The 21742-nt window shown below is 49.6% G+C and overlaps 1 protein-coding gene across 1 annotated transcript in view; it reads left to right on the top strand.

Annotated features, from left to right (window-relative positions):
• The window catches only part of TOX2 (TOX high mobility group box family member 2), a 141325-nt gene that overhangs the window by 108861 nt on the left and 10722 nt on the right, over positions 1-21742 (top strand). The window contains exons 4-6 of the mRNA XM_009284581.2: positions 6646-6885; positions 10864-11091; positions 21330-21410. Coding sequence (XP_009282856.1) covers positions 6646-6885; positions 10864-11091; positions 21330-21410 — 549 coding nt within the window. The remainder of the gene's footprint in view (positions 1-6645; positions 6886-10863; positions 11092-21329; positions 21411-21742) is intronic.

Here is a 21742-nt window from a genome sequence, read left to right as displayed (position 1 = left end):
CACATTGCTGGCTCATGTCCAGCTTTTCATCCACCAGTACCCCCAAGCCCTTCTCCACAGGGAAGCCTGGTGGTGCCCATGTGCTGGTCTCCCCGGTGCGTGGGGCAATGCCCCTGGGCTGAGGCTGCACCGTCTGCCTGCTCCCACTGGTCTTGGCCATCTTCAGGCCTGTCAACCTGACCTCGGTGCCGGGGAAGATTATGGAGCGGTTCATCTTGAGGGCGCTCACAAGGCATGAGCGGGACAACCAGGGGATCAGGCCCAGCCAGCACGGGTTCATGAAGGGCAGGTCCTGCTTGACCAACCTGATCTCCTTCTATGACCAGGTGACCCGCCTAGTGGATGAGGGAAAGGCTGTGGATGTGGTCTACCTGGCCTTCAGCAAGGCCTTTGACACCGTCTCCCACAGCATTCTCCTAGAGAAGCTGGCGGCTCACGGCTTAGACAGGTGGACTCTGCGCTGGGTCAAAAACTGGCTGGACGGCCGGGCCCAGAGAGTTGTGGTGAATGGAGTTCAATCCAGTTGGCGGCCGGTCACGAGCGGTGTTCCCCAGGGCTCAGTACTGGGGCCGGTCTTGTTCAATATCTTTATCAATGATCTGGATGAGGGGATCGAGTGCTCCCTCAGTACGTTTGCAGACGACACCAAGTTGGGCGGGAGTGTTGATCTGCTCGAGGGTAGGAAGGCTCTGCAGAGGGACCTGGACAGGCTGGATCGATGGGCCCAGGCCAATTGTATGAGGTTCAACAAGGCCAAGTGCCGGGTCCTGCACTTCGGCCACAACAACCCCATGCAGCGCTACAGGCTTGGGGAAGAGTGGCTGGAAAGCTGCCTGGCGGAAAAGGACCTGGGGGTGTTGGTCGACAGCCGGCTGAACATGAGCCGGCAGTGTGCCCAGGCGGCCAAGAAGGCCAATGGCATCCTGGCCTGTATCAGAAATAGTGTTGCCAGCAGGAGTAGGGAAGTGATCGTGCCCCTGTACTCGGCACTGGTGAGGCCGCACCTCGAATACTGTGTTCAGTTTTGGGCCCCTCACTACAAGAAGGACATCGAGGTGCTGGAGCGTGTCCAGAGAAGGGCAACGAGGCTGGTGGGGGGTCTGGAGAACAAGTCTGATGAGGAGCGGCTGCGGGCACTGGGGTTTTTTAGCCTGGAGAAAAGGAGGCTGAGGGGAGACCTCATCGCTCTCTACAACTCCCTGAAAGGAGGTTGTAGCGAGGTGGGTGTCGGTCTCTTCTCCCAAGTAACAAGCGATAGGACGAGAGGAAACAGCCTCAAGTTGCGCCAGGGGAGGTTTAGATTGGACGTGAGGAAAAATGTCTTTACTGAAAGAGTGGTTAAACATTGGAAGAGGCTGGCCAGGGAAGTGGTGGAGTTCGCATCCCTGGAAGTATTTAAAAGACGTGTAGATGAGGTGCTTAGGGACATGGTTTAGTGGGCATGGTGGTGGTGGGTTGACGGTTGGACTCGATGTTCTTAGAGGTCTTTTCCAACCTTAATGATTCTATGATTCTGATTCTATGAACTTTTACACGTCCTGCTTTTTGTGGCTCTATCTTGGGGAGCAGCGGTGCAGCAGGGGTCAGCCAACACCGTACGGCAAGCTCCAGCCAAATTTCTTCCTTTCCTGCTGGGTAACATCTGCGAGCGCTTCAGCACAGATCCCGCCCGGGATCGCAGCCCAGCCATGTATGCAGCAAGGGCAAAACATGCTGGGGGGGAATAACAGAACCTCTGAATTTGTACTTCTGCCACCAAAACATGGTGGTATCTTCAAGGTGTGGCCGAGACCAAGGAAAGCGGGAGGAGGAGGAGAAAAATCCCATGCGAAGCAAAGGCAGAAGGTGGTTACGGGGGTGGGACCTGTCTCAAGGCTTCAGTTGGAAATTAGGATTTTGCAGGAGGGGACATTCAACAACAGCAACCACCCCTGCCTGAGCCTGGGACCAAAGCTCCAGGTCTGCTGGCTAGTGCCGTAGCCCTCATTGCTGGAAAGAGCTGCCTTTTACATATGAATTTTGGGGTGCAGTTAACTTGAAGCTCCACTTGACATGTTTCGAAACATTATCTTTGCTTGCAGACCGCCCAGGTCCCGAGCCAGGCTCTTCCTCCCAGCGTTTTGTCACTCGCACTGGATTACCCTTCTCCCCAGAAACAAGGAGCGTGGAGCATGTGCCATTTGTCAGCCTATTTTTCTCTCCTTCTTAGGATTAGCTGGAGCATTTATAGGCCTGATATGCATATTCATTACAAAAATTGAAATATTGTGGAAAAAAAGCTGTCTTTGAGTTAGCACAGCCTTTGGGAATCTGCTAAGTAAGATGCACTTAATTACTTTAGCTATGACTACATCACATTTCACTCATGTTTCCTCTGAGATGCAAAACATCTTTTCAGCGGAGGCTGCAAACACGTCCTGAGCCTTTTGCAGCACCTTGCGGCGAGCTTGTTGCGCTGAATGCCCGGGATGGAGACAGGCTCTGACCTGGCTCTTGGAGCCGCCCCTCCTGGTGACGGAGCTAATCACGTTTGCAGGGCGGTTATTTAATTACACGTGTGCTTCCGTCGGGCTCTGCGGGGATGCTGAGTGCTTCACGGAGGGGAAAGGCATGGGTGCAGCCCCAGTGAGCCCGCGGCAGGAGTTGCATCCCGCAGGACTGGTGTGCCGCCGGAGAAGAGGTTGTTTGCTTTCGCAGGGGGAACGTTGCATTCGTTACCTTCTCTCACTTTGGTTTGCCATCATCGCAATTTCATTCATCATTTACTTGCCTAATTAGGCAGTTTGCTGCAGGGGAGCATCTCTGAATCCTGCTCCTGGGTTTCTCTTTCCTTGGGTCTTTCTTGGAGGGGGTGGTATTAGCTACTTTGGGTGCACAGCTAAGGCCCCAAAAATAGCTCAGTGTCTGCAGGGTCTCGCAGCAGAAAGCAAGACTAACCCTTTCCCCAGGGGGGAAGGCCGTTGTCGCCCAAAGGCCCACAGCCCACGGCAGAAGCGCTGGGGCTGCACCCAAGTCACTCGCCTTCATTTTCACCCCAAACATTTTACATTTGGAGAACACAAATGGCTTTTTCACCGCTCGCCCTCTCCGGTCCTGAGGACGTCAGGAGCCGCAGGCAGGGGCTATGGGGAGGTGGCAACCTGGCGTGTTGTTCCAAAACTGTTTGTTTTTTTTTTTTTAAAAAGGGAAGTGGAGAGAAATTTAGTGAGTGGCAAGCAATGACAGAGTGCCAGATCCTGCCCCTCCAGACAGCGGTCAGCAGGGTTGCACGTGGGGAGCGTAGTGGCACATGTCCTTCTGCAAAACCTCCTGGCCAGGGTGGGAAGAGGTGGAGGCGTGGGAGAGGGAGGGAGGGGGTCAGAACCAGCAATATTCAGCAAAGGTTTTCAGTAAAAACACCAATTTTTAATGATATAAAGAAACAGGCAGCTGCTTGGGAGGAGGCCTCCGGGCTAAGATATCCTTGCCGGGGGGGGATGTCCCAGGAAAAATGCCAGTATCTCCACTTTTTAAGAGAGGGCTGTGGTTGGGTTGCTGTCAGCAGGAGGCTTCTGCATGGATTCTGTGAGCCAGGGCTCAGGTTTCTGTTTTTTCCTACAAATTTTCATAAGCATTTGCAGCACGTGTCCCATATCCATAATTGCCCTCCTGGACTTGTTCTGCTCTGATGCATAAATAACATGCACTGTAAAGAAAAAGTGTATGATTACATATTTAATGGATAAACGGAGCCGTTGTGGTCTACTGGCCACATAATAAAAGTTTCAAAAAAATTGTCTTAATACAGTATTTACCCGAGACTGCCATGCCGCAAATGTGAACGAGCTATTTTAAATTTTAAAAATTTTTAAGCCACGTTTCATAGCCTTCCCCATTTCTAAAACACCCGTCTTCTAAACTTTTTCTTCATTTGAATTTAAAATAAGGACAATAAATTATTCTTTTCCTTAGCAGCTGGCAGATCTTCTCCAACATGAAAGGTCTGGATTAAACTGACAAAATCCAAGACAAATGTACCTTTTCACTGGAATTTGGGAAGGAGCTTGCCGCTCGTGCGGCAGATGGGTGCTGACCTGCCTCCCCTCCTTGCAGGCTCCCCGTCGCTGCCTGTCTCACCCCTGGCCATTCCCTCGACATTTGCAAATTCAATTGAAAATGCAAAAATTGCCTCTCTGATGCCTCCTGTGCTGCCCGAGCCCATTGTCCATCCCCATCTTGCTTGGCTGCAGCGTGCATGTCCTCGATGTCTTTTTGGCCCGGATTTTCCACGCAGCAGCGTGTGGCAAGGAGAGGCCAGACCTCTGCAATAAGGCAGCTTTTAAGGGCACATAAAACTTGCCATGGTTCAAGCAGCAGTGAGTTTTCACAGCTCCGTGAAAAAGGAGCAAAGCCAACCCTGCTGCCTCTGTAAGCTGGTGTTTCCTTGCAACCACCAAAGCCGAGGACCGCAATTCAGCCTGGTCTCTAAGTCAGCCTCGGTCAGACTCCTCGTGCTGTTGAAATGCAAGACATTATTTTCTTCCTGCGAGTTAAATCTCTTCACTTTCTAATTAATACAGAAAAAGGGCAGATCTAGGAAAATCTGTTCCCCTGACACACACTTCTCTACTGATGGAGAATCCGAAAGAGAGCAGAACATGCTGTTGGGTGTTGTGTAAAGCTCTTGATTCCTGACCTGCAGGAGTAAATCTGGTTTTGCGTTTGGATTTATTTCCTCTGAAGCCTACCAAGCCCTTGCAGGTCTTCCCTGGGTTTCTTTCTATATGTGCTGCTAATGGAGTTGGCAAGCCTCCCCTGGTAATGAGAGATTGCACCTCAGCGGGCTTATCGGAAATGAAGATTGTTAATAAATAAAGCCTGGGTCTTTAAACCCATGTTAACATTAATCAGATTAATATAAAAGGGAAAAAGTCTGGAAAATGTTTCAGGCAGGGTTTGCTTTCCCTCCCACTGGCTTCCTCCGTGGCTGGATGAGGCTGTGCGGCAGGAGGCAGCTTGACTCTGCCTGCAGGGGCTGTGGTGGGGCTGAGCCTTGCTGCCGGGGGGGTGGCCGGGCAGGGATGGATCCTGGGGTGAAAATGGGGTTTTCAGGGAAAATGGTACAAACTGGAAATGGGGTCTTGGCTCAGCAGACAGCAGGGCAGCCCCAAAACCTTCCATGCACCTACAGCGTGGCCGGGTTTGTCCCCATCTCATCTCGTCTTCCCTCCTTGGCCAGGACAGGGGGTTGTTGCTGCTTGTGCCTGACCCAACCACTTGAACTTTGGTTTACGCCATGACACGAGGGGATATATGCTCCACAAGCTATTTTTGTTTTGTCTAATGTAGCATTCGACATTTCTTATTAGCCATATGTATATGTTTCATTTTTCTTTCAAATCTTTCAAGGCTGTTGGGCTCAGCAGCCTCGGGAGGCAGCGCCTGTGCCGATGGCCTGCGCTGTGTCCGTGTGTCCCTGCAGCCGTGTGTGATTAGTCGCCTTTCAGTCCCATCAGATGTCCCCTTGCTCTCGTGTTATGAGAACAGATAAATAGGTGTTAGGAAACTCTTTATTTTGGGGGACAACTATCACGTAGCCACCTCTCTCATCTCTTACGCGTGCACACACATGCATTGCTTCTGGTCCCTTCCCTCGCTGGAAAATCTTAACAGGCAGCCAATAATTTTCTTTGCCCTTGTCTGGACTTTTTTTCTTTCTGCTACATTCATTTTGAGTGGGATTGGAACTATTACAATATTGAAAATCAGAAGAGTCGTCTCCTGGAGGAGTTGTAATGAGGTGGTGGCCACCAGCAGAGCTTGCCCCCACGCGTTAGGGGCCGTCTCAGGGCATGCCGTGGTGCTCGCTGCCGCTGGGGCTTGGGGCTGTACAAACCTCTGGCTTGATGGTAGTGTCACATCTTTGGGTAGACCGACGTGGTGGGAGCGGGGACCTGGAGCTTCCACTGACTGCTTTTGTGCTTACTACTTCTAGGTTTAACCCCAGTAGCACTAGCGACCCAACATCCATACAGGTGATGCAGAAGGGTTGGTTGTGGTACCTTCATAAACTCAGACAAGCAGATGTTTCTTCAGCTATGCAGTTACTAAATGTCAACACCAGGTATTGCTCAGAAAGAGCATGTTTGGGATCTACGGCCTGTAACGCTGCATTGCTGATGTACCAGGGCTGGGCTGTCAGCCATGGGCCCCAAATACCCCGGCACAACACGTGCCAGTGCTCAGTGTGCAGCAGCAAGGCTTGGCCCCAGAAATGCCTGGGGCATTGCAATGCCCTCGCTTCTCCCAGTCATTGGCCAAAAATTGATCATTTCTGAACTTTTCTTTCAGACCCTGAGAGGTACCAGACACCACTGGTCCCTGAGGCAGGCAGGGGCACCTCCTGGACACACAGACCTATGTACAAACACAATTTAGCACCTCTCTGTAGTCCCCGTGGGCAGGACGATGGCAGGAGCAGAGCCCCGGGTGCACGGTACTCGTTTCTTGCTCTTGGCTTGTTTGGAAGGGGGCACGAGGAAGACTTTACTGGCTGTGTAGAATAATTTTAGATCAGTCGATAAGAGTTCTTCGTAAAGTTACTTGACAGTATGATAAATAAATAAATACCTTTTTTAATTACAAAGTGATATTCTCCTAACTCAGATCCAGGAGATGGTCCACTCGGACGCCACGTCCTATGAGTCCAACCGTCAAGTGCCCCTGATCAATCGCCCTGGGATGTTAGCCGGCCCCATGAGCGCTCTCAGCCAGTCACAGCTGATTTCTCAGATGGGGATGCGGAGCGGTGTTACCCATGGTTCCCCATCGCCCCCGGGAAGTAAGTCTGCTACACCATCTCCCTCCAGTTCTACTCAGGAAGAGGAGACAGAGTCGCATTATAAGGTACGTGCAGTCACGCCTGTTTTAACAGGCAGCGAGAGAACAGCAGATGATGTTTTTCAGTGAAGGATAAATTGCGTGAAATAAGAGCACAGACTTGTGGTTTTTTTTTTTTTTTAATATATATATATAGTGGGAGACTTTCCCAAGGATGGGGAGATTGTTTCCCACCTAGGGTGAGGTACAGCAAGGCAGGCTAGCACCCATGCTTGGGTTGTGCATGCAGCAAGTTTGGCAATGAGGGATGAGCTTTTCTCTCCACGGTTTACCAGGTCCATCAAGCTGCAGTTTCCTCCAGTGAGGGTTTTGATAAGCAAAGCAGGTTCAGGGATAAGGTTCCGCAAATGCTTGGGTGCAAAATTGGATTTCTGGTGGCAGGTAGAGGAGACTAAAACAGGGAGGGAAAGTAACGCAGGGTGGGATTTAACTGAGCTCACCGGACATGGCTTGCTAAGGAAAAGAAACAGAAATCAAAAGAGGAAGAGTCTTCTGCCTTTTAGTTTGCCCGGGCAGTGTTTTAGGTAGTCAGCAATGTCTTAGTGGCACAGAGTCTGCCTCTACAGCCAACGCAACTGCTGGTGAGCACGGCATCCAGAAACCCAAGGATTTCCTAGGGTTTTGGGGACATCTTGGTTGTTGCCCATCTTTCTCAAAATGCACCAGCAAAGCAAACTCCACATGCTGTGTTCTGTGAGTCTTCTGTCTGTTAGTTACTGAGGACAAATTGCAGCAACTGCAGGGTTTCTGCCTCAATACCTGGTGGGTCTCCATGCCTGCAGGTCAAACACTGGGCTCCCTGGGGGACTTTGATTAAAGCCTTTAGTGGAAAACCTTCTCCTGGAAGGTGGTGATCCAAGGATGACACCAGAAGCACTGGTATTGTAACCTTGTCCCCTAAAAATAGATGGTTGTGTCAGGATTTGAATGTATAACCAGAGCAGCAAACAGTGCAGAGACCAGAAAACTAGGAAAACACTAGGACTGAGCAAAAACCTTTCCCTTTCCATGGAAATCTTAAAGGTCTTTTCCAACCTAAATGATTCTATAATTCTATGAAATCCAGGCAAATGTATTCCCATCAATCCTGTAGTTTTTCATCCGTCGGCAGCTTTCACTTCGGACTGGCACATTTCAAAGCAGAGTGCACACGTGGATGCAAAAACTGAGCTTCAGTGGAATAAAACTGTAGAAAGAAGGGACACACGTGATTGAAAATAGATGGAGTTTCTCAAACTCTGCAATTCCACGTTTGGGGGACACTGTGGGATGGGTTGTGCCGCTGGACCCCATGGTCTGCCATCTCCCAGAGCCCGTGTCACACAGCTCCAGGCAGTTACCTGGGAGGTGAAATCTTTCACGTCAGCAGAAAATGAGTTTCAGCTTAGTTACACACCAGATTCTCGTGCTCTGCCTCTTTCAGCATCACCCAGCTTTTCTCCCGGCCGTCCTGGGCCGCAGGAGTCACTGGGGAGGACTCGGCTTTGGGGTTGGATCTTCTGTTTTCATTGAGCCAGGGATGCCTGTGGGAGTAGGAAGAATTTGGAGATGTCCAAATTATGACAAATTGCAGAGATCTGAATTTTTCCTAATCCTAAAGGCATGCCCCCTCATTTTCAGCCCTGTAAACTACCCAGCAAGACAGATGGAACAGGAGCGATGTATTTGATGGAGGAAGGAGACCTGCCTCTCCAGAGCAGGTCCACATGGGGGCTGGTGACCACGCACTTCGTCCCGCTGCACGAGCCTTCACGGTCGGTTTGACCGTGGCTCACCCCTTGGGGGATGCAGTTGCTCTGGGGCAGCGAGGCGCTGGCTCGCCGGGGCTTGCCTTAGCCCTGAACATGGCTTAGGTTGTTCAAGCATCTTGTGCAGTCCAGGGCTGGGCTGTTGTTTCATCCCGCGCTGCGTCACACCCGATAAACCCCAGCAAAACCAGGCGAAGTCCTGATCTGCTCTGTTCCCTCCTGGGAACTGCCGGCTCCAGGCAGCCTTGCAGGCAGCGTCTGTTTTCCATAAATACCATTTGTTCTTTGGTGCTGCCTAAGCAGTACCAACTGTAAAACTGTCGTCGTGGCTGTGGTTGCATTGTGCCTGTTCCCGGCTCCTTCGCTTGGTCAATGGCTGTGAGGAGAGCTGGTCCCCCCCGCGGCACTTAAGTGAATCAAACAGGATTACAGTTAGTTAAAATACCATCTCACTTGCTAATGGGCTGAAGCCCTGTCATGCATTTTTTTTTCTCCTAATAAGCTGGCCTTTCACCTCCAGGCCTCCCATTCAAGCCCAATTGGGCAATTTTAAATTAAATGCAATTTTTTTTGGTCTCTTTGCTCATTCACTAATGGTCACTGTCTGTTTGACAAATGTCACTGCGCTGATACTGAACTTAATGACCAGTCAAGAGCTGCTGAGCGGAGGACAGGAGTGCTGCTGCCCTTTCTTCCCCGTGCCTGGCCTGTGCCAGCTGAAGTGAAGCCTCTTAAATCCCGGCGCTTCCAAGCACGCAGTCAAATCAGTGAATCCATCAGGAGAAAAGGCCTTTTGCTCCCAGCACTCACCAGGAGGCACAGTTTTTGCAGCGGCTTGGTGTTTAGACCTGTGTCGATTGATTTTTTTTTTTTAGTTTTTTTAGACCTCTAAGTGGCAGACTGGGCAACTTTCTAAGTAATATAATTACCCCGTGCACCTGGTAGAGCCGGGACTGCCGAAGTCAAGTGGTGGCTGAGCACTTGCTGCCTGAGCACAGTGGGTCTGCAGGCAGAGATGCTGGTGCCCTGTTTGCCCTCGAGGATGCAGAGATCCAGACTGCAGCAGCCAGCTGGCAGCGGTTTTATTCTCTGCTGTGTTTAACCACTGGTGTATTTAGTTTTTCCTCCACTATAAAATAAGGATAATGGTGCTTCCCTGTGGTGCAAGCTTTCACTGACCACAGTTAATGCGTTGAGAGCTTTGGTGTGTGTCCAGGTACTTTCCAGGGGTCTTTTCCTTTGCACACCATCACACAGAGGCTTCTGCGGTCCCATATATTCAACGCGCTGCCCAGGGCATCCCGGTGGAGGCTCAGCCATAGGATCTTCTTTCTGTGCTACCTTCACTGGAAACATCCCTGTTTCCACCTTGCTGTTTTACTTCCCAGCCTGGTGGCAGCGTCTCATGCTGAGCATCCACAAAGTCCAACTACTGTTGCCTGTGTCCTGCTCCCCTTGGTTCAACCACCCACAGGGCACCGAGTGTGGATACAGCCAGACCTAGTCATCCGGCTGCACCCGGCCCGGTCATAAAGAGTGAGCGGTGCATGCAAAGCATTTAATGCATAAGATTTAAATAATTCCTGGATATTTTTCCTGGATAGGGGTATATAACTGTTAGCAGGGTGAAACAAATTTTGGATGGCCCCAGTGTGATGGCTAACGTGATGCTGGTGCTGCTTGGTCGGTGCTCACGACCCTCTTGCCTTGGGAGCGGGGAGGCTGAGCCGCTGGCACACATGCGGGCGAGAAAAGTCAGAAGCAACTTGCAGAGAGGCGTTATTGGGCTGGAAATCAGAAACCATGTGGAAGCTGAGTTTGGAAAAATTCATGGGCTGCTAAAGGGATCTGGCTGAGAAGCAAGGTGTTTGGAGAGGTCTCAGAAGAGGATCAAGGAGAGAGTGAGCTTGTGATGTTGGGGAGGAGGAGGGGGAAGCGGGGTGACTGAGGATGAGTGTCTGGAAAGCCCCAGCTTTGGAACAGGGACCACTGGAGCAGCAAGGGGTGAACCCAAGCTGTGAACCAGGCTGTGAGGAGGCACCCACCAGCAGTTTGTGTAATGATCCTGGAGGCTCCTGGGGGCCAAAGAGACCCCCAGAGCTGCTGCCCTCCTCGCCACACTGGGAGCCCTTCTCTGCCTGTGCCCTCTCTTGTCACCTTTGCTAAGAAGCTGTAGCAGGGACTCGTATCGGACTACTCCCAGCTGACCACTAAGCGACATCTCTTGGTTTTACAGGTTACTGGAGAGAAAAGACCATCAACAGACCTGGGCAAAAAGCCCAAAAGCCAAAAGAAGAAGAAAAAGAAGGATCCCAATGAGCCCCAGAAGCCTGTGTCAGCCTACGCCCTGTTTTTCAGAGACACGCAAGCAGCCATCAAAGGGCAAAACCCCAATGCCACCTTCGGAGACGTATCGAAAATTGTTGCATCAATGTGGGACAGTCTGGGAGAAGAACAAAAACAAGTGAGTTAGTGATCTCTTTTTTTTTTTCTTTCAACTGTTGAAATGTGTTTTTCCATGGTACAGAGTATCAGAGTCTCCCCAGGCATGTCAGGAACATGGCCAGGGGCTTAAACAGGCTGAAGTGTATGCACAGAAAGGTGCATACACAGAGAGGCTATTTTCAGGAGCAGTGCTGAAGTATCCACTGCCACTCGAAGCGATGCTCGAGTGGTTTGCATTCCGCGCTCCCAGCCCCGAGCCGGTGTGGCGGTGATGTGACCTGGCCCTTGGACACCTCCTTGGGGTGCCCTGCACACAGGTCTTTGCCACCCGCATGCCCCGAGGAAGGTCTGACCCATGGTGCAGGCAGGGCAGGGATGGGGCTGCAGAAGGATGCGCTAGGTTTGCTTTGCCTCTGCCCCTTTTTTAGAAAAATCGCTCTTGTTACATGGGGAAGAGCAAATTTTTATGACAACTAATTATTCTTGATAAGATCATATTTTGCAAAAACGTCAGTGGCCTTTCCCTGACATGGGGTTTTTACAGCCTTAGATGGGAGATGGGTTTGTATTTGCTTATTTGCTTACAAGGAGTGACGGCAAACTGGCTAAAAACTATTAACTGTCTACATCGCTGGCCTCAAATCTAACATTAAGGCTTTAAAAGCTTAGGAAGGAGACGTCTGAAGTGGCCTCGCAGAGGAAACCTTCCTGCCCCAAAGCTGTCAACCACTTTCAGTCTGCTTCACACAGACTTCTAGGTCCTACTTTAACTGTTTTGTTGATGTTGAGTCAGTTACAAAAGCCTGTAATTGCTTGTTGCCTATTGAGAAAACCCCAGGGAACACTTTCTGTAGCAAGTATGTCTTTTTATCAGGCAGAGCAAGATCTGACACTGTGTGTGATGTGTCTCTGAACCCAAACATGCTTTAACTGACAATCCTCCCGTGAGTGAGCCCTTCTCCTAGAGCCTGGCTGCCAACTTCAGGCTGACTCCGTCTCCCGTTGGGTGTCCATGGCCAGCATTTGAAGCAGCTACGTTTTCGGAGGGAGCAGCAGGGAGGAAAAAAAATCATTTAAATGGAAGTCATGCTAGGAAATAGCCTTGCTTTCCACCCCGCACCAAGTCAGGAATAAGAGCAAGGCATTTGCTGGGATGAAAGCCCTTTTGCTGATCCATTTGGAGTCTCCGTACTGTGCGAAGTGTTGCTTTGATGTTTTCATGATCCTCCCTTTTCTCCTCTTTGGACTGATTGGGGGAATCACGCAGGAGTTTCTCGTGCTGAAGAAGGGAAGAAGGTCCCCTCCTTGTGCAGCAGGTTGGCCCCAGCCCTGCTGCCCAGGGAGCTGCAGGGCAGGGGCTGGGTTTGGGCTATTGGTGCAAGGTGTGGGAGGTTCAGGAGCATGGAAAAGCTTTTATGTCACCCCTTTCTCCTGCTTTCATCCCTCCCAACATCTCGGTCTGCCTCTCCCTTACTCTATCTGGTTACAAATATCTCTGTAGATTGGGCACTGAGCTCGGCTACAAATGTGGTTTATATAATGGAAGTGCTGGAGCGACCCTGACTCAGCGCAGTGCAAATGCTCGGCTCTTAATTAACGGCAGGGATTAGACCAGTCCGTTTATCTTCCCTGCTAACTCTCCCTTCTTCTCTTTTATGAGATAGTAGCAGCTTTGCCATCTCTTTACACACGCTTTCTAAGTGGCTCCATTTCTCCCTCTGTAATTGATTTAATTAAGTCATTTGTTCCTTGTCTGAATGCTTAAATATTAACTTCCTGGCTTTGTCTCCAGCTGTATACTTTTCTCCCACGACAGCTACCTCCCTGCCCGGGACTCCGGCTGGAGGGACGCTATTTATCTTTGGCTCTGGCACTGTATTGCTGGTTTGTGCGATGGGGCACGTTCACTCTTGAAGTGTTTGGCTGGAAGAGAGTTTATTTAGTTCCTGTTTGCTTTCCCTGCCAGCATCTCCAGTCAAGTTTGTTTAGATTCATAAGGCAATGCAATGGAAAGGAAAAAAGGAAAAAGGAAAAAAAAGTATTAACAAATTGTCTTTAATACTTGAAAACAAGTGCCTTTCTCCTGAGGACTGCAGGACATGATGCATGCATTCACGATGAAGGCAAGCAGCCCATGCCAAGCACTCTCTTGGCACATCTCAGGAGGGGACGGTGACCGAGCAGGACAGCTATGTGGTGATGCCATCACTGGCCAAAATCCTGCTGGGACCTGGGAGTCCAGACTGCCACGTGGCTGCACTGGACCATGGTTCGGCTCATTGCAGGGCAGGAGCATCGTGCTCTGGACAGGGGTGGAAAGGTGGAAGAGGGAGGTGCACTGCTTCTAGCTCTAGTGACAACAGTGGTTTTGAATATCTTCATATCCTCACTGAAGAAAGCAGTGCAGAAGACAAGCTGGGGAAGAACCAACACAGCGATGGCGAAGTAGGCAAGCAAGAGGTCAAATCTGGACGTTCTTGCTCAATTAGGTCCAAGGTTTTAGTTAAAGAAAGCTTCCCTTCTTCCTGGCCTGAGAAAAGAGGGTGGATTTCAGGCTGGAGGATGTGATTTTGGGCTGGAGTCCCTCACAGCCTGCAATGTTCAGGGTGGGGCTGGGGCATCACGTCTCCAGAGGGCCGATGTGCGGACCCCAGCCCCACCATGCAGTTATTAAGCAGTCATTTATATCACTGTTAGTTTCTGCTTCAGATGAGGATTACAAACCTTATTTTCCACTTTCCAATGGGCACAGCATTTCCCCAGCCCTGGGTGTGTTTTGGTTCCTGCCTTGTGGGAGAACAGCAGGCAGAACAGGCAGGGAGCAACCAGGGAGGGGGTTAAAAGCAAGCTGGCCGATAAACCCAACCTCAGCCAGGGCATTTTGGACTTGTGATCCCCCACCATGTGTCAGCAGCCCCCGCCACATGCCCCGCTGTGCCTGCAGACGTGTCCATCCATCCCTCCTAGCTCTATCACGCCCAGAGGAGTTATGTAGAGCGTGGGGTGGCTGCCATGCCAGTGCCGAAGGGACGAGGAAAGCCCAGTGCCGGTGGCTTGTAGCCATGCTGCCGGTGCCACACAGCCAGTGCCTCGGGCTAGGAAGGGTGGTCCTGTGCCACCCTCCAGGCAGGCAGAGCCTCAGCCCTGCTCCAGCTGCGCTCGCCCCACAGATGCTACGTGGAGCATTTCTGAGGCAGAAGTGAGATGCCACCCCTTCGCCAGGTAGCTCAGGCCGGCACACAGAGGGTTAATCCTCTGCCATTTGTGCTGCTAATGATTATATGCACTGTAATATCAAAGCTGTAGCTATTTATTTGCCATTGAGCAGGTGCTGCTGCTCCCACAAAGCAAATTTGCTTTCTCCTTCTGATGAAACAAGCAAAATAAAGGTTGCTCACGTCCCATTTCGGATACGGTTTTTTCCCTGTGCACTAGCTGAAAGACAAACACCGAGCGGGAACCAGAATGCATATTATGCAAGAAACCATATAATCTAGGAGCATCTTTGATTTGGCTGCTGCTGTCACAGACATGTATTTCACAGAGAGGCTTCCCCCCCACACACCTTTCTTTCGTTCTTACTGGTTTATCATTTGTGCCTTTGTCATTTTGTTCCTTCTTCTTCTCTTCTCAGCCTCTTCACAATGAATCTTCATTTTCCCTCTGACACACTTGTATCTAAATTTCCTTATTTCCTGCCTTTTTTTATTTATATCTGTTGCCTGGTGATTTGATCATGCTGTGGAATACAGGATTAGCAATCTCCGTGTCCTTGGGTACTGCTCAAGGACACCTGTTCAGCAAAGCGCCGTTTTCTTCCCCATTTTAACCCCTTCCAGTGTGGCCATGCGTGCGTAACAGTAATAAATAACAATACCTTTAAATATCTCCAGCACTGCATTAGCAGGATGTTGTAATCTTCATTCTTCAACAGCTGGCATGGCCCTTTCTAAGAAGCTTACATGGGAATCTGAAGAATGTGACTTGGGGGAAAAAAAATATTAATACATACTCTTTGAACTTTGCAAATAGTTTAGCAGCTGTTCCTGTAGAGATAGCTTAGACTTTGGTGGAGAGTGAAATGCTAATTCAGCCATTATCATCAAATGGGGTACCTGTCGTAGTAATCCGCCTGCAGCTCCAGGTCCCTGCTCCAGACTTGCAGAATTCCATGCCTCGGTGTTACTTTTTTCATGAGCAGATACAGACCAGCGTTTGCAGCGTTATCCAGTGAGGTTTAAAAGGGCTGCCTGATTTGACAGAAATTAGAAGAATTTGAGCACTAGATTGGAGCAAACTCTGCTAATTCACTAGGAAGGATCTTTTCCTGGCATGGACGTAGTGCTCACAGCCTGGTCCCAGCTCGTGCCACCCAGCAGGGCTGCAGCCCCCTCCCCTCCTTCCACGGGGCCACCAGCACTGCTGTGGGCCATCTCTGCTCAAGAGCAGGTGACACCCAGCCCTGGGTGGCTGTCCTCCGTGACGTGATGAATCCTCCAGGAAGCCTGGAAACTCTCCGGAGCATACTGAGAAGTCACCGGTGGGATTTGCTGTTCTCTGCCATGTTCTCTTGTTCCCTCTCTGAGCACCTTCCCGTTGTCCGCTGTATTTTGGGGGAAAAGGACGTTGGTTTGGAGCCTGGTGATGATGGAGCATGGGGAACACTGCCAAGCTGGCAGCTGCAGATGTCTCTGGAACCTGCTTCTTTTCATTAGGAAATCCAGCAACAAATTCAAAGCATTGGGTCGGTCTTTCCCTAGACCCTGGAAACCCAGAGCAGAGGCATCAAGAAGTTCCCGAGCAATCTGCTGAGTGAACCTCAGGCTAAACCACGGCTTCCCATCCTAAGTGAGCAGAAGACAAGTCGGACAAAATCAGCGTTTCCAGTTGAGTTTATGAGTCTTGGGGACTCACTAGGGACACAAAGGTACCGGAGATGAGTTCTTGCTTGCGATAGCCCTGCTTCACCAGGACCAGTTTCGTAATGCTAAGGGACTCCATGGCCAAATGCATACGTGATTTTCCCATACAAATGCACAGCCTGGAGAACAGCACAGCGTTCACACTCCGGGGATAAATTACCCAGCACAAAAATTACTCGCTCAGCAGAAATTAATAGATCACCCATCTAATCAGATCCATCTGCTCATTGAACCTGATACATCACCTGGTGACAGGACACTGCCTATATCTGCGGTGGGACAAAGGCATCTCAGGCCAGCTGTAAAGCTGTATTACGGCAGAGCCATCACAGGGGAGAGATCCCATGGGAACCGCATGCAGCAGGTGCTGCCTGGCAGCGTGGCCATCAAACTGCCCACTTCCAGCATTGTACAGAGCCATTGTCAGTGGTGGAGCCACCGCTGGTTGCAGTTTCCTACTGCTGCCCCAAAGCCCTGGCAGTGAGGGACTGGAAGGGTCCAACCGGTTGCCTTGGCCTGGAAGGAGGTTTAAGCATCTTCTGAGTGTCCAGGAACGCCATGTACCGGAGAAGGATGAAAGCACCGATCCCAAACAAGGTTTCAAGAGAGGTCTGATGGAGACCAGGATAATGATAGGGAAGATGTGAAGGGTCAGAACTGCTCCTAAAAGCAGCTCCAAGAGTGTGACTTCTCTTCTTGGAGAGCAAGATCAGAAGTGTGGAAGATGAATGTTGTGTGCTTTTCATTGGAGGTCAGGGGTTGGATTTGTCACCCTCCTCCTCTGTTTCATTTGGAGTCTCCTGTTGGTTGTCCTGGGAACACACTTGTGCCCTCACATGGAGTGATAGATGACTTACATCCAGGTGGCACCATGAAGTCAAGGCAAAGGAAAGCAGGAATCTTTCAGGATCCTTTAATCAATGGTAATTGCTACTTGATTATGGGTTTATCCATTCATTCTCCAAAGGACTGCTTCACAACACTGTGTCTCCACCAGGGTAAAGGAGGAGCTCTCCTGAAACCGTGCAAATTATGTAGGTGTCCTCAGGGATGTCAGATGCTCAACAGCTCCCGTGCCATAGCTGGGAGAGCCTGGGGGAATTGGAGCACTGCTTAACCAGCAACCTCGTGATGGGCATCATTGACAGGTGCCTCCCATGTCCAAGCTTGTTGACCTCAGGACTTAGGAATCCAGACTATAGGTATTAGTCCGAAGGAGATGTGCTATTTACACAGTAAACATAGCTTGGGTTAATTGGTTTTAATGGGGGGAGGGACAGAATAAGTCTTCCCCAAGAAGGGATGAGGGATACAGAGGAGGGTGTGAGGAGGTGAGGAAGAGCTGGGAAGGAATAAGGATGACGTGGCCGTGTTTGCTATATGCATTTCCGATGGCTGTGTGGAGGCCGTATGCAAAGAGAAGGGTGGTGTGGCAGACACCGCCGTGCAGGGAGGAAGTACTTTCGAGTCATCTTATGAATAAGCCATAAGTTATGATGATCCCAAGAGATATCTTGAAGGGAAGTGTATAATAGTTACAAGAAAAACCCTCCAGATCTACAAGCAGAATAAAATCCAAATTTATACATTTGGGGGAAAACAAACCCAGTCACGGAATCATAGAAAGGAGGGCAAGGAGAGACTTAAGAGTCAACCAGACCATACTGCTGCCTGAAGTCAGGATCATCTCTACTTAAGCCATTCTTCATGGATGTGTGCCTAATCTGTTCTTAAACCTTCAGTGGTGGAGATTACACATCTCCCCAGGCAATCTCTTCCCGTGCTTAATTATCCTTACTGTTAGGAACGCTTTCCTCTTGCTTAGCCAACATTTCCCTTGTTACAAATTAAGGCTATTGCCTCTTTTCCTATCTGCAGTAGAGATGCAGAGGATCATTCAGCGCCTCCTTTGCTGCATCACATTTGGAGGCCTTGGCTCCTCTTGGTCTTCTCTCCTAGCTAAATAAACTGAGTCCTTCAGCCCTCCTCCTGGAGACCTTTGCTGCCCTTTTCATCCCTTCTCTCCTGATGGTCTTATCTCTTTTTTGAAGCAAAATGCCCCAAACTCCCATCTCGGATTGCAGCAGAGACCTTTTCACTTGGGATCAGTGGACCCCTGGATTTTTGGGGGAGAGTTTGGGTTCTTTTCATCATTCCCCAAGTTTGGGAAGCAGCGTTTCTGCTAAAGCAGGCGGGCCAGACAGGCCAGCTCTGGCTGTCATTCAGTGCCTGCGCGACACAGAGCCATTCGTGGGCGTCAGCGGGGTTTGGAATAATCGTCTTCTCTAATTAACTGGTTATCAAACAAGAACATTTCATTACGGTACAATTACTAGCTGCTTTGCTGAGACACAGAGGTGTCAGGATTACGATCCCAACATATGCTTCTTACAGCTCAGATTTTTTGTTTTCATAATCACTAACCATTTTTGCTCGCCCCCCCAACTCAACCACTCACTCAATGACTAATGAATCTTCCTGCTTAACGAATAAGGAAAATAAATCAGCGGGCATGGCAGGTTAGAAAGAAAAACGTGCAAAATGTTTTGAGGATCTTTAAATCTGATAAATTACTTTGAAATTAAAATCCCTGGGAGAAAATGGGATTTAATTAGAAAGTAACATGGTTTTGTCAATGTTTAAATTAAAATTTTAAAGGTTATAAATACTGCACTAGAGCTGCCTTTACACAGAGGATTCGTGAGGAGTTTTGTTCGGATCCGCTCTTCCCATGTCAGCGCGGTGTTTCCCCAGCAGCAGGCTGTGGTTTCGCTGCTCAGTGTCCTCGACGGAGCACTGTGTGGGTGCAGAAAGCCCCCCACGTGCAGGGCAGGACTACAGAAGTCCCGGCAGGAGACCCTTAGGGATGTTTTTTTACAATGAGGGTGTTGAGACACTGGCACAGGTTGCCCAGAGAAGTTGTGGATGCCCCATCATTGGAAATGTTCAAGGTCAGGTTGGACGGGGCTTTGAGCAACCTGATCTAGTGGATCATGTCCCTGCCCATGGCAGGGGGGCTGGAACTAGATGATCTTTGAAGGTCCCTTCCAACCTAAACCACTCTGTGGTTCTATGGTCACAAACCAAATAAACCACCAGGAACCTTCCAGATCTGGAGAGAGCATCAGAGAAGCATCAGAGGAAACACCGCCTGGGCTCGCCCTCTTACCCTTCTCTGTAGCCCTGCTCGTGGGCAGGGCTGGAGCAGGGGCTGGCCTGAGCAGCACGGAGGGTCCTCCTCGGAGCGATCCCCCTCTCCCTTCGGGAGGACGCGCTGCTCAGCTGCCGCTTCCCAGTCTTGCTGCATCAGACACCACCCAGCAGCACTTTCCAAATACGAGTGAGGCACAGCACTGCCTAAAAAAGACAAGGACAGATGAAGAGTGGGGAAAAAAAACGGGTGGAGCAGAAAAAACAAGCGATGGAGATGAAGATAGGCATAGAATTTATTGGTTATTAATTTATTTGCATTTAGGTTAAGGAAGTCTCATTTACCTGCCCTCTCACTGTCCATAAATTGCAGGTTTTTCTCCAGACAAGTCTTCCTAATAATCGAATTCGTCTCCACGTAGCTGTGCATACTTTGATTTCCCACTGTCCCAGATTTTAAAAAAAGCAAAAACGCTCTTGGTATTTTGCTGTTACAGCGGGAAGAAAAAAACATGTTTTCAGTACATCAGCACCCAGCTATGGCCACTGTTACAGCAGCCTGAGACACAGGAATTCATATTTCATTGCTGTGGAGGCATCAGGTACCGCATTTAAGAGCGTCTGTTAGCAGCAGAGCTGGTGGACGCCCCGCATTTCTGCTTTACAGTAAATGCTGTAGCGGTAGCGCTGGTGTCGCTGCGATAGGCTACGGACATAAGTGAGGTGAGGACTGTAGGGAGAGGTAATAGCTTTTATTAGGGGAACTGATACAGTTTGAAGAAATAGTTGCTTTTCACGGGCAAACTCTTCTTCAGGCTGACATTTTGAAATGTAATTTTGTTCTGAATGGAGCAAATATAATACTTCCTGAATACCATAAAGCCAAAGACAAACTTAGGAAAACGCTCCATTTCAGAAAATTACCGTCTGAGACCTCCAGTGTGTCAAGTCAAAACGTTTCATTACAGGAATCGCTCTCATTTAGCAATGAAAATAAGGTTTTCAAACCATTTTTAATAGAATTTATTGTACTGACTTTAAACTGAAATTCAGATAACTGGATAGTTTAACTGCTGGAAGGTTATTTTTCCTTTGGAGGTCCATGTTAGAAGGGAGCCTGGGGTGCTGCCGTGGCCATGGAAATTTTCAGGGGAAACGAGCTAAATATTCCCACTAGGCTTCAGCATCTTGATTGTTGAATGCAGTCATCGTTTTTAAAGCAGAATTAAATGTATGCAAATCTGTTCTAATTGAAATCAACTTTCGGTGCGCCGCTCGAGGAGGGCTTTGAGTTTCCAGCAGAGAAAAGGACTGATGGGTATTTTTCTCGGGAGTTTCTGCCTTTTTGCTGAAGTTTTTATTCCATTTTAAAATATTCTTCTCACTTGCTCAGTTTAATCTGTTTAACCCCGTGGGGACTCACATGCTGCTTGAGACTGGCTGGATTACGCCGTTATTTTTACATACGTGGAGGACCAAACTCTGGGCAGAAAGGGGACCAGCATTGTGAAACGATCATGAAACATGTCTCATTACAGGGGAGAGAAGGAAGAATAAACAATAATTCACTCTTACAGAGCTTTTTTTTTTTTTTCCTCTTCTTGGGGTAGCAAACTCTCCTGATACTTGCTGTTTCCCTGCAAGCCCCAGCTCCCAGAGCCGTAAGATTTGGCAAAAATCTCAGCTTTTCTATGCTGAGAAAGGACTTCCCAGCTATCAGGACTGCGGAGAAGAGCTGGAGAGTGTTGAACTCTAAAGGCTTAATAACAGGAAAGCCAAGAAAACGAATGAGTAGTTTAGGATTTCTGAATGTCTCACCGGTTTTTAAGCTAGTCCTGTCATTTGGGGATTTTGGCCTTTGTCTTGCTCTTCCAAGAGCCTGGATCACACTCTCCCCCGGTTCCTGTCGGGAAGTGATTTCATAGAGTTCACCCTTTAAAATCAGGCTATGTCTTTTACAGCAGACGTGCATAAATACGTGCCTAGGCACGCAGACCGCTCTGGCCTGCGAAGCCTCCAAAAATCCCAGTGTGGTCCCATCCAGGGGCTTTAGTTGCTTGATTTGGGGTAAATTCCTCTCCAGCAGAAATGAGTTTTTCATGCCCACGTTTTTGCAGGGTGCAGCCGAGCCCAGCAGCACCCTATTCTGCTTTATTAATTATTATCCATTGCTTGGTCCTTTCAGGCATACAAGAGGAAAACAGAAGCCGCGAAGAAGGAGTACCTGAAAGCCCTGGCAGCATACCGGGCCAGCCTTGTCTCCAAGGTACAGCCCGCACTCACACGGTCGCTGGATGTGGCAGTGCTGAATTAGTTGCAACTCACAGGACTCTCCGGGAAGGAGCAAGTTTATAAGAAATACAGTGTAATCGTGCTATCAGAACTGATATCAGTGTTAGCCACCTTCCCGAGGAGCTAAAAGAAACGCTCTGCAGCGCGGTTAGGGTGGGCACGAAGCTGCCTTCTGCCTTTAGCACCCCAAAATGAGATCCCACTTTGGGTTGTCTTCATCGGCAGGTGTCACAGCAGGGGAGGAGTGTCCCTGCTTGGGGACGAAGAGGTCCCTGCTGCCTGTCCCCACTGCCAGTGGCTGGGGGC

This window comes from Aptenodytes forsteri, unplaced genomic scaffold, assembly GCF_000699145.1.
Source record: "Aptenodytes forsteri isolate BGI_AS27 unplaced genomic scaffold, ASM69914v1 Scaffold215, whole genome shotgun sequence".
Classification (NCBI taxonomy): Eukaryota; Metazoa; Chordata; class Aves; order Sphenisciformes; family Spheniscidae; genus Aptenodytes; species Aptenodytes forsteri.
The sequence above is the reverse complement of the archived record's forward strand: the minus strand, read 5'-3'. Positions and strand labels throughout refer to the sequence as shown.